Raw genomic sequence first — 11,910 nt, forward strand, 5'->3', positions numbered from 1 at the left:
AGGGAAAGTTGAAGGACAGTAAATCCCACAATAAAACTAAAGCTAGGTCTTAAAAAAGGGAGTTTTAGAGGTGAAATGCAAAGCTAAAATTAAAGTGAAGGAAAACCCAACTTTATGATGCAAGCCCCCATTAAGTAGGTTTGCAAGGGGCATTCAGTATATAAACCTTGACCTAATGCTTTTCTGCGTTGCCATTCACATTTAAAACTGGATACAATTATTAAACATACAAGCACATGTACCAGTGACTGTGATTCATTCAGCAACTACTTATAGAAAATACAGAGGGGAATAAAGGCAATTACCAGCTTCCTCCACAGAATACATTTCTCGCCAGAACATCCTGTGCTTGTAGTCATCTTTTGGAGCATACAAGTAGGTATTCAGTCCCCATTTCTGAAGCCTATAATGGGGGGTGGGGGGGGAAGCCTATATTAGTATTCTACAAGTGCAACCAACCTGCATTTTATAGGATCTCATTCTCAAATTTATCCATTTGTCTTTGAGAATATTTACCACTATACTATACATTATTAACTCACTGTGGTATTGCAAAAGTTTGAGACTAGACAAACCCAGAACACCCTGAGCAAGATAAGAAGGGAAATATACCCAGCTAGAATACAGATAATACGTAAAATGCTGCCCTAAGTCAGGCCTGAGTATGCTTAATATTCTACTAAGTGGAAGATGATAGTTTTACTGTCCTGGAGCACATTGCAAACCAAGGGGAAAATGTGACTTGCCTTCTAAAAAGTTCCTTCCTCTGCTCCATAACCCATGGTCTTCCATAAAATCCTGTGGGAAACAAGATTAAAATTATCCAGTTATACACCAGACTGGATCAGTTTCATGAAACAAAGATTACACTATAACCCACTTTTCTTCTCCTCCTCCCATAAAATGTTTCTATTACATTCAGTTAAAAAAAACCTAGCAATCAGGAAAAAATAATCAAAATTGCATAAAACCATAACATACTAAAAAATCATAAGGGAAATGTAGTACCCTAAAAAGATCTATATTTTCAATGTAATTACACCCTACATAATTTATGATCCACGCTGATAATTTTAGCCACTGAAGCAATTAATTTTCAGAATCCAAGCCGAAGTTCTCAGCAGATGCCCTTCACAAGTCAGGTCTGCACTACTACACAAGTAGCCCGAAAAGTAATAACCCAATTATGCTATCATTCTAGAAGTCTGATGAACAGTTAACTTTAATAGTGGAATAATGAACAGTTCTGAAAATAAATTACCAGTGCAAGAGTGTTTCTTGACACAGCCAGGTTACACTACCTAAATCTACACTTATGCTCAAATATACGGGAGGTGGGGTTTCGGCAAATAGAGGGTCAGAATCAAATGGATAGGTAAGATTTGTTCCCTTTTCTATTTTAAAAAGGCTCTTGATAGTGCCAGCATTAGCTAGGAAATGCTGGCATCTTATTACATGAGGCCCAAGGATATAAAGTTTCAGCTTGTGAAAAACAGAGAGGAGCCTAAACAGAAGGTTTTTAGATAGTTCATATTCCAAGAATATTTCAATGGAAATCCAGAAGTTTGATCTGCCTCAGACTTCATATCTAATAATTTCCTCCCAATCTACCATCTATGAATGACACTTCATCAAAAAACAACGATCTCGACTAGCCTATCATTAGTCAAGCAATTTCACTTAGTCTTATGTGCCAACAGATCCACACCTTCAATCACAAGTGGACACTCTTCGTATTATAAAGTCTCAGTTTGGCAGTCTGAGGGAGAGACGCAAGACTAAACAGTGAAACGTAATAAGCGTTCATTTTCATCCAGCATAACTGCTCTGCTTGATGAATGATGCAACTGGCATGGCAAAGCAAAAGCATGTAGAAGCCCTTACATCACTAGCATGAAGTTAAACAGTCCTATTTCCAGATCTGATCACCCACTACCACTATTTTTGCACTTTCATTTTAAACAAAGACTAGATAGGCTTCGTTCATTAGACTAATGTTTGACTTTTTAAAACAAGGTACAATTTGAGAGTGTCCTATGTTAAAAAATTGACTCGTTACCTGTTAAAAGTGAACCCTGTGATTTTAAGTTTGAGGAGCTCTAAATAAGCTCAACTTTTAAAGGTTATTAACAACAGAGAGATTTTTAGTTACTTAGTGCCACAAAGTGGTGAAGTTAGGTGCTGCTGCTCCCATCTCATTGAAATTGTGAATTGACAAATGGAGGACAAAAAGAAAAGGAGTACTTGTGGCACCTTAGAGACTAACCAATTTATTTGAGCATGAGCTTTCGTGAGCTACAGCTCACTGGAGGACAGTGAAACAGCAGAGCAAATAAAGAGGAGCGGTGGTGTGCACAGAACAAACAAGGTAACGGACAAATTCTTCTCATTTACAGAAATGTAATAGAGTTGCATTGTCACTGGCAGGCAAATTTGGTCCTAAATTAGGAAAACAAATAGATTTACCTAATCACAAAGGGACCTAATTAATGGTGTGCCGAGTTAATACTTGGCACTTCTATGAGATGTATGTAGAGTAGTCTGAACATCGGAACACAATCATGTAGTAACCTGAAGTGAAATCAAGATGCCAACTTAAAAAAAAAAAAAAAAGCAGTGAAAGATAATGGGTCGGGTTAAAGTATAAACAATGAAGAGTACATTTAGATTAAAATATATTAATCTAAAGTGCTAGTAGTGTTTTAAGATATTTTAACCTGACAGTACTCTGATTTAAAGGGATGCTAAGACATGGCAGCTGAGGACAATGTTAACATCCTTCTGATCTTGGTCTGTCTTTCCCATCTCTCTTTGTGGGTGTCCAGGAGAGAGATTAAAACATAGGCAGAACAGAGTTTTAATTCCCATCCTCCCACACATACCCTCATTCCTTGTCACTAAGGGTCTTAATCTGGTTGCTGTACTTGACCATCAGATCCGGGAAAACTTGAGACCCTGACAATTCTTCCTGTCACAGTGTGTCCACTTCAGGCCTTTCCTCCCTATCTGCAGCAAAAGCTTTTGTCCAGGCCCTCAGTATCTAAGCTACCAATTTCTTCATCTCTGGCCTTGACCAATACCATTGTGGCCCACTTTGCTGCTGCCAACAACAGTTCCAGACTCATCCCTTTGATCATGTTACATCCCTCTCTGCAACCTTCGCTGTATCTATCTCTCTGATATGTTACTGAGACTCCGATTCCCACTGATTGCCTATATACTTAGATTGAAAGCTCTTCAGAGCAGAGACCTTCTTTTTGCTATATATCTGTACAGTACTTAGCACAGGTCTAGGAACCTAGGGTCTAGTTGGTACCACTATATAAACAAAATGGTCTTGTGGGAAGGTGAGAGAATGGAAAGAGGGAGAGACTTGGAAAGGAGTAATTTGATAGAAAGCCTTTCACCTCTAGGTCTCGGATTCAAAGCAAATCAGCCAGAAGTGATCAGAAGCTTATCACCATCTGACAGCTATCTGGTATCTTATGTGAAACATACTCATCTTAGTACAGGAAGTAATACAAAAGGCCTTTGCTGCTGCCATCTGTGCTTCTCTGTTCCCTGGCTTCAACTGCCAGTGCTATCAATCTGGCACCTTTCACTACAAGGTAAAAATCTACTTCAGTAATGAACATTTTTGGGTAGACGTGAATATTCCCAGGCTAGCTGTACTTAAGAACTAATAAGTGCCAAAAAGCATGACAGATATTAGCAATGACAATACCACCAAACGACACATTTTAAAAAAGTGATAAAAAAAGATATACCAGAATTGGAAAAGGTTCAGAAAAGGGCAAAAAATTATTAGGGATATGGAACAGCTGCCATATGAGGAGAAATGAACAACACTAGGACTTTTCAGCTTGGAAAAGAGAGACTGGGGGGGGTATGATAGAGATCTATAAAATCATGACTGGTGTGGAGAAAGTAGATAAGGAAGTGTTATTTATGCCTTCTCATAACACAAGAACTAGGGGCCACCAAATTAAAGGTTTAAAACAAACAAAAGGAAGTATTTTTTCACACAACGCACAGTCAACCTGTGGAACACCTTGCCAGAGGATGTTGTGAAGACCAAGACTATAACAAGGTTCAAAAAAGAACTAGATAAATTCATGGAGAATAGGTCCATCAATGGCTATGAGCCAGGATGGGCAGGGATGGTGTCCCTAGCCTCTGTTTGCCAGAAACTGGGAATGGGTGACAGGGGATGGATCACTTGATGATTCCCTGTTCATTCCCTCTGTGGCACCTGGCATTGAGCACTGTCGGAAGACAGGATATGGGCTAGATGGACATTTGGTCTGACCCAGACTGGCCATCCTTATGTTATGTTAATATTGACTGCAGCCAAAGGGTGTTTTTCCTTTAGACATGAACAAAAGCAATGCAAATGCTAATTTTGATAAACAATCCATTTCACTCCCCACTGAATCTGCTAACTGTTTTGTTGTCCAACTGAAAAAGTTCTCTACAAATCTAAAACTTACCAGTCTAGTTATAACAATTCAAACAATTCCAAGCCAACAATTATGTCCAGAATAAACTTTATCTTTCCAGATTACAAGCATCCAGCTACATCACTGTCAAAAAAGCCTCAAGCCTACTTTATTTTACAGCTGTCACCATAATAAAATCTGCACAAGATCTCAGTGCAACAAATATGCCAAGAGAAACAAGCAGATTATTCCATGCTGCAATTAAAATAACAAGCGACAGCACAATACAAAATAGGGACTTACTTCGTACTACTGTGAGACCAGATGCCCGTGGAATCACCTATTTCTTACGCAGGAGAAGCCTGAACTTCTAACATGCAGGCAGGGAGCACAGCTCGGGTTTCTGTGCTGCAGGACGGCCCTGCAGGCTGGGTCTCCGCCCCCGCATGTACGAGCTAGCCAGGAAGGCCAGACTGCGCCTGCACTACAAGCCCATTGATCTACCAGCCTGGAGAGCGCCATAGGGGGTGGGGCCGGCTGTGCCCCCGCCAGGTACCCCAGGGTGGGGAGAATCTGCAGCGTGGGGCCGGACGTGCCCCCTCCGAGGTACCCCAGGGTGGGGCCGGACGTGCCCCGCAGTCAACCCCGACCGAGGGCCGTGCACAAGCAGTAAGCAGGAGACGGAACACGAAGCCGACCGCGAAGGAGGCGACCGGTCTCCAGGGCAGAGGGAGCGGCCCAGGGCGGGGCAGAGAGGAGCCCCCGCGTGGGGGAAGGGGCGGGAGCGAGACTCGCCAAGGACCCCCGTTGCCTTGGTTACCGGCACCCCCCCCCCTTACCTTCCACGACGCCGCAGAGGAAGCGCCGGGCCCCGGCCACCGTCTCGGTCTCCGTGTCCGTCTCCTCCCCGCTCAGGCTCGGGCCCGGGCCCGCGGAGGCCCCCGCCGCTTCCAGCGGAGCCACCGGCAGCCCGGCCGGGTTGGGGCTGCCCTGTGGCTCCCGCTCCTCCAGCGCCGCCTGCCCCTCCTTCTGCACCATGCCGCCGCCCGCCAGGGACCCCCGCCCGCGCCGGGCCTGGCCCAGCCCTTTGTCTCCGGCCGCCCCGGGCGCCCCGGCCGCCGCTTCCTGTTTATGGGGCCCTGCGCCTGCGCGGGGAACCGGCCCCAACCGGTCCGCGCCGCCCCGCCCGGAGCCGCCCCGCCCGCTCGGGAAGAAAAGGCGCCGCCGCCCCGGGGATCTCGCCTCTGGTCCGACAGCAGCCTGGCGCCCCCGAGCCGGCACCGCGGGACCCGCAGGGCTTCCGAGGGGACAACGGACTGAGGAGACGGTGTTACCTCAGGGGGAACACAGGGATTCGGCCACCTAGCGCGCATGCGTACGGCGTGAGGACCGGAGAGGGGGCGCCACTACGCATGCCCATCAGGTCAGAGGGGGAGGGGGGAAAGGAAGCGGTGGCTTACTACGCGTGCGCAGAGACGATAGCGCGCTAGTGCGCATATCTCGGAGGCCACAGGGGGAGGGGAGAGGCGGCAGAGTGTTAATGCGCAAGCGTCGGGAGGGAAAGGGCGCCTGCGCAGTGAACTCGCGGCGGTCGGTGTGTTTACTCTGCCGACGCGCACGCGCTGCCCGCCTGGGGTAGCCCATGGCGGCTTCGGGAGAGGCCCGCCGCCGGACGGAGGGGGTATCTGAGTGCGCATGTGCAGGGGGAGGAAAGGCACCGCCTCCCCCAAGGCTTGACCCACTTTCCGTAACCGCCTAGCCCCGCCCCCCCGTGGCCTGACAGCCTGGCGCTGCGCGTGGTCTGCAGCCCTGCCAAGCTAAGCAGGGCCGGCCTGGGTCAGCCCTGGGATGGGAGACCGCGGTGTGGCACCCTCCTAACCCACGGCCCTCCTCGCTTTACCCCGCATGGCAGTTTACGCAGGGGGAGAGGAGCCCAGATCAGCGGGAACAGCCTGCACAAGGATCCCACCCAGCAAGATCCGCCTCCAGCAGAAGTTACGGGCCTCGCGTGCGGCGGGAAGTGGGTTCTGGCCCTGAAGAGGCTAGGATGGGAAACCCTCCGGCTACGTCTACACGGGGCGCCTTACAGTATGCAGCGGAGCGGCCCTTTGTCCGTCGGGGAGAGCACGCCTGGCGACAAAATAAAACCACAGACGCCAGCACCGTTTGTTGGTCCGGGGTGGGTTTTTTCCATGCCTCCCCCGACCGACAAAAGTTTTACCGGCCAACGTGCAGCGTAGAGGTAGCCGAAGAGCGAGAGAGACTAGCGGAGAAGTTACACACAGACCGGTGATGTTTGCATGGCAAGCAATGAGAGTCTCTGAGAAGGGGGAGCCCTGTAAGAACACGAAGGCACTGTATGAATGACTCCTGCTCCCCCGTGCGCTGTCGCTGGGAGTGAAAGCGCAGCATCCGTGGATTGAGAGGAATGTAAATGAGAACTAACAAGGGCCTTGGACATTAGGAGCCAGATTCTGCTCTGAGTGTATATGCAAAGTAAATGTGACAAAGGCAGGAGTTATTCCGAACTTTCATTGCTGTAACTGAACTGTAGGATTAGCACATTTTGCTTCCCTCTTTAGGAATGAGAAGTACAAAGTCCTAAGGGACTCTAGTCTCTTGGGGAAAGTGAGGTCACAGAGAAAATGAGTGACACAACTCAATTTTGGTCCCACAAGCCTGGTCTACACTACAGAAATTTACCATTCAAACCTCCTAGAACCCTGGCCGTGGTGGATTCTTCATCACGGACCATTTTAAAATCAAGATTGGATGTTTTTCTACAAGATCTGCTCTAGAAATTATTTTGGGGCAGTTCTCTGGCCTGTGCTATACAGGAGGTCAGACTAGATGATCACCGTTGTCCCTTCTTGCCTTGGAATCGATGAATCTTGGAAGAACGCTTATTGACAGAAAAGTGCTTGAGCTGCTTTTACAGTCAGGGATAGGCTTGATTTACGCAAGTCTGAGGACCAGTTCACTCTGAATGGTTTCCGAGCCACTGCAGACATGGACCAATTAAATGGTTCAGCTAGTCCTCCTGCTACTGTCCCACAGTGCGTTGTTGGTCCTTCACAGTCTCCCAGAATCCACTGCTTCTCTTATCTGTCGGATAGGTATGCAGCCCGAAGCCATTGCCACTGAAACAGTTTAGAATGGCGTCTTGTGCATTCAGGGCAATCCTGCACTGGTTCTTCAACCAGATCAGCATGCCTGGTTGTTGAATTCGTTGAACTGTGCTTAAGGCAGTCCTGTCCAGTTACAAGTAGTTCAGCTCTCCTATAGACAGTGCACCAGCAAAGAGAGAATTAAGTCCAAGCCCGAGGAAGCAGCAAAGATCCACTCATCTAAGAGAGAACATCCCCAGTTACTTTTAAAATACTCTTTGAACAAGCTGCTCTTAAAAGAAGTTGCCAGCTCCTCTCTGTGCACGGCTTAAAACACAACATTGGGTTCACGGACTATCCCATATGGCAGATACATTGTCCTGAGCCCCTAGGTACTCCTTAATTTGGGGTGTAAGAGATCATGAACAGACAACTTTGTAAAGGAATATTAGTTATTTGTATGACAGCACCTGGGGCCCCATTGTATACACACACCGAGCAAGAGAATCACTATAATGAAGAGCTCACGGTCTAAATAGACAGGACAGGCAAAGAGTGGGAGGGGAAACTGAAGCACAGCCAGGGAGTGACTTCCCCAAGTTACAGTTGTCTATATTTTACCTATACTTTATGAATTTGTGACATGGAGGCCATAGGTCAAATCCACTGTACTTCTAGGGGAAATTAATTTTCCTGAAGCAGCTGTAAACACCCAGGCTAGCCTGAAACGTTCTCAAGCTATGGTCTGCAGAATAAAATATGCAGAATAAAAGCAACGAGATTAGGGAGTCTCCTCTCCTGAGAAGATTGCTGTCATGAAATGCAAGAGTCTGACAACTCAGAATCCAATGCCAACTCTCCATCAAGTGTGTCCAGATTACACCGATAACTTGTCTTTAGACAGTTGATTCATGCCAGCCAGGCCGGGATGACCTCTCCACCACTAGTAGCTAGCAGCTGGGGTCCTTGGAGGATCTATTTTTGGACCATTGCCATTTGTCTTGTAGGCTGATGGCTTTGGTGCTTATCATTTTTCTGCAGCCAGCAGTCCATCTTGTTTGCTGGTGGTGACTCCCCATTAGATAATAATTCACCCTACTGCCCCACCCCCACTTGCCTGGCACACCAGTTTTCACTCGTACCAGGAGCCCTTTGAAATGGCACATCAAGTGCCTACCTTCACTGATGGCACTGGGTCCGATACACCATATGTAGGGGCAGTGCAGGCCAGGGCATTAATCGAGTACATTGCTTGGTATAAATCCCCGGGGGTGGTTTGTGTGGACACTCCCCATTGACAGCATTTGATGCAAGTGATTCAGAAATGAACCTAGCCATCAAGCTTCCTTCAGGGTGGAGAACCCTTCATTAGAGGGGCAGAAAGGTCCAGTGGTTAGTGTGTGTGTGAGTGAGAAGGCAGGACATATAACAAGAGAGACTCAGACACAGAGGCAGCAAGAAAACCAAACAGTAGCTTGCAAGCATGCCGTGATGCCCGGGAGAAGCCTAGAAAGAGGTTCTGGGTTGGGCGTGCTGGCTGAAAAGAAGCTGGGGCCTTTAAGCTAAGCAGCTATTCCTTTCGCCTTCAGTTCTGTTTGGGGAAGCAGGTCTTTGTACATTTCTTGTAACTAAACAAGACTGCACCAAAGAAAATACCAGCCTTCAACTTGGAGCAGCCGCTTGGTTCGAAAGGGACACCACCACCACCAGTATAAGTGAAAGGCAGATCACACCAGCTCCTCAGCAGACATGCTCACGTTTCCATTTGTCATAGATATAGGTAACCTTGCTGACGTAAAATAAGGACACCCCACTCCTCTCTCAAAGACCGAAAGCTCAAATCAGGCCCCAAATCCTGGGTCGTTTGAGGGTCTGGATGGGTCATTTCCATGCAGCACGTGCTTCCAGAGAGGAATGCCACCAAAACTACAAAGTCTCTTCTGGAAGCTCTGACCAAGCCGGAACCAGGTCGTGCCAGGACTCAGACAAGAAAGCCCACCCTCACCTGATTTCCAGCCAAAGAGGTTGGGAGAGTAGCCAAAAATCTGGGTGTTTTTGGGGTTCCAGCCCATTTTGTCCATCCATTTATTTTTCTTTGATGTTTGTAGAAGATGGTGCAGGCCCCTTGTCCATGCTGGTCTGTGCTAACACATGGAAGGGAAGAGTAATCATGTGACTACCAGGGCGTGTGCCCCCCAAGGAGAGGTTGTCAGAGCGGGATAAGGGTCTTTGTATTTCAGGCTTCTGTCACTTCCTTGTGGCAGTTAAGGGAACTAAGGGGTCCTGGAGTCTCTGACATGGGTAGTGGCTCAAACCTGCCCTTTCCTTTTCTCCTTTGACAGTTGTAATTGCAATGCCCTGTTTCTGGACACAGAGATCTATGTATAGACACAGAGAGAGACCTACACCCAGACACGCACCTGTAGACAAGTGCAGGTTCACTGTAGCCACAGGTTCATCAATACCCTTGTGGGGAGAACTGAAAACGGAGTAACCGCACTGCCGCATTGTTTCCTGGCTCCCATGCATTCTAGGCAGCTGTAATTCCTACCCTTGGGGCTGGAAAACGCCTTCTGCTGATCAATAGCATGCTCAGGCTTTGGTTGCAGCCCCCTGTGCAGCAATTTCGAGCTGACCTCCAAGCCATGCAGTAGTTTGATTGTCACCCCCCACTGCTGGCAAAATGGAAGCTGACATACAACTGTGAACCCGTGTTAACCTCACTCTCTCCTGCACGCCTACAAGCCGCAGCTGGGGAATTTTTTCTCAGGCACAGCGTAGTGGCACGGGACACATACAGCAACATCAGTGCTTTCTCAGCAGGCAACTCTGTGCCGACGTGGATGCACCCTGGCATCATTAATTATACAGTAATGCTACTGAGGTTTAATTGTATTTAAACTCACCAGCTCCACAGGAACTTGGCTGGCCAGCCACCTTCCCCCTTCATCATCTAGGAAGCAGACTCTCAGCCCTCTCCAGAGACCCTCTCAAACGGGTCTTTTGCGGCATGCAGGGCTTAATTTGTGCCAGGACTTGCCAGGGCTGAGCCCCGGCACCTCTGCGGTTGGCGCATCAGTTATGAAACTAAAAAAACTGCTTGAGCTCCAGCACATCTTTCATTATAAATTAGGCACTGGCGCCATGGCCAGAAGTCAGACCAAGGGGGCAAACGGGGAACAATTTTCAGAGTGCTGGAGCCCTCAGAGAGCACCTTGCTAGCCATCCCAGGTCAAGCACCCTTGCTAACCACAGCTGTGGCAGCATGGCCTGGGGAGAGAGGCAGGCAAATGCAGCCTTCTTCACCCTCTTATTTCATGCAGAGAACCAGCTGCTGGTTTGATTGCTGCTGATCTCCGCTCATGCAATAGTGTCAGCTTCAGGAATTATTAGTGGTGGGGTAGCATCCAGAGATCCCAGCTGAGATCAGGACCCCATTGTGGCAGACGCTGTGCAGATGCAGAGACAGTCCCTGTCCCAGACTTCTCCCAGCCTAGCCAGGATGGACAATGCGTGGGAGGGGAAACAGAAGAAATGATTTGCCCAGAAGCTCAGTGGCAGTGCAAGGACTAGCAGCTCCTGACTTCCAGGCCGATGCCTGTTCCATTAGACCCCATTGCTTCTCATTCTCAGTCGGGTGTTACTCTCTTTGTAAAGCTCCATGTGCATCTTCGCCGTGTAATTCTTTCTTATTTCTCTAGAGGTAGGTTGTCAAGCGGCTCAGTACTGCCCTGGGTCAGGGTGGCTGCTCAGCTGGTGAGCGGGGGCCTGCAAGTAGCCGGGGAAAGTCCGCATGGGGGAGAGAAAAAAATCGTCTCACAGAGCAGAAAAGGCCCCAGCTGGGGCTCCAGGCCCTGCCTACCCAAACTCACCTCCCTTCTCCCTTCCTGGCCTTTCTCAGAGCCCTTCTCCCAACACCTGTGTCAGGGCAGGCTGCTCTGAGCGTAACTCCTTGTCCAGCGGGGTCAGGCCGCAGCGTGCTACAGAAGGGGAGACAGATGGGCCGTTAAGATGAATGCAGCGCTTTGCAGTCTGCCATCTCCTGTGGCAGGGCACAGGGCATCTCCTGGGAGGACCCAAGGAGCTAAGAGGGCCCTGTGGTTTTGGGGTGCTGAGGCGGTGTTTTAGCACCCCTCTGCCACAAGAGGGCACTCTGAGCCAGCCCATGGCAGGCCCGGCTCTAGGTTCCATCAGCCAAGCCGGGCAGGGTGTGAAGGGCCTGGCCTGGCCCCGTTCACAGCCAGACCACCCCAACAGAGGTGGATGGAGCTGCCCAGGGAACGAGAGCTGGGCCCCCCGCAAACGAGCCTTGCCAGGCCGCTCCCAGCACCCCATGTGCCAGGACTCCACGGCCCCAGCCACAC

General features: G+C 48.9%; 1 protein-coding gene and 1 long non-coding RNA gene across 3 annotated transcripts in view; one reads left to right on the forward strand and one right to left on the reverse strand.

Moving 5' to 3' along the window:
* Positions 1-5,637, reverse strand: part of OGA (O-GlcNAcase) — a 39,869-nt gene extending 34,232 nt beyond the window's left edge. For both annotated transcript variants that reach the window (XM_077823330.1, XM_077823331.1), the window contains exons 1-3: positions 5,279-5,637; positions 747-798; positions 306-403 (exon numbers count right to left, since the gene is read on the reverse strand). In XM_077823330.1, coding sequence (XP_077679456.1) covers positions 306-403; positions 747-798; positions 5,279-5,477 — 349 coding nt within the window. In that variant the 5' untranslated portion in view covers positions 5,478-5,637. The remainder of the gene's footprint in view (positions 1-305; positions 404-746; positions 799-5,278) is intronic.
* An 85-nt stretch (positions 5,638-5,722) lies between these two features.
* LOC144268428 (uncharacterized) lies at positions 5,723-11,220 on the forward strand. Its single transcript, XR_013346744.1, has 2 exons — positions 5,723-5,862; positions 6,352-11,220. It is a non-coding gene; the product is annotated as an uncharacterized LOC144268428 (long non-coding RNA).
* Positions 11,221-11,910: the final 690 nt, after the last annotated feature.

The sequence above is a fragment of the Eretmochelys imbricata genome, chromosome 7 (genome assembly GCF_965152235.1).
Source record: "Eretmochelys imbricata isolate rEreImb1 chromosome 7, rEreImb1.hap1, whole genome shotgun sequence".
Classification (NCBI taxonomy): Eukaryota; Metazoa; Chordata; order Testudines; family Cheloniidae; genus Eretmochelys; species Eretmochelys imbricata.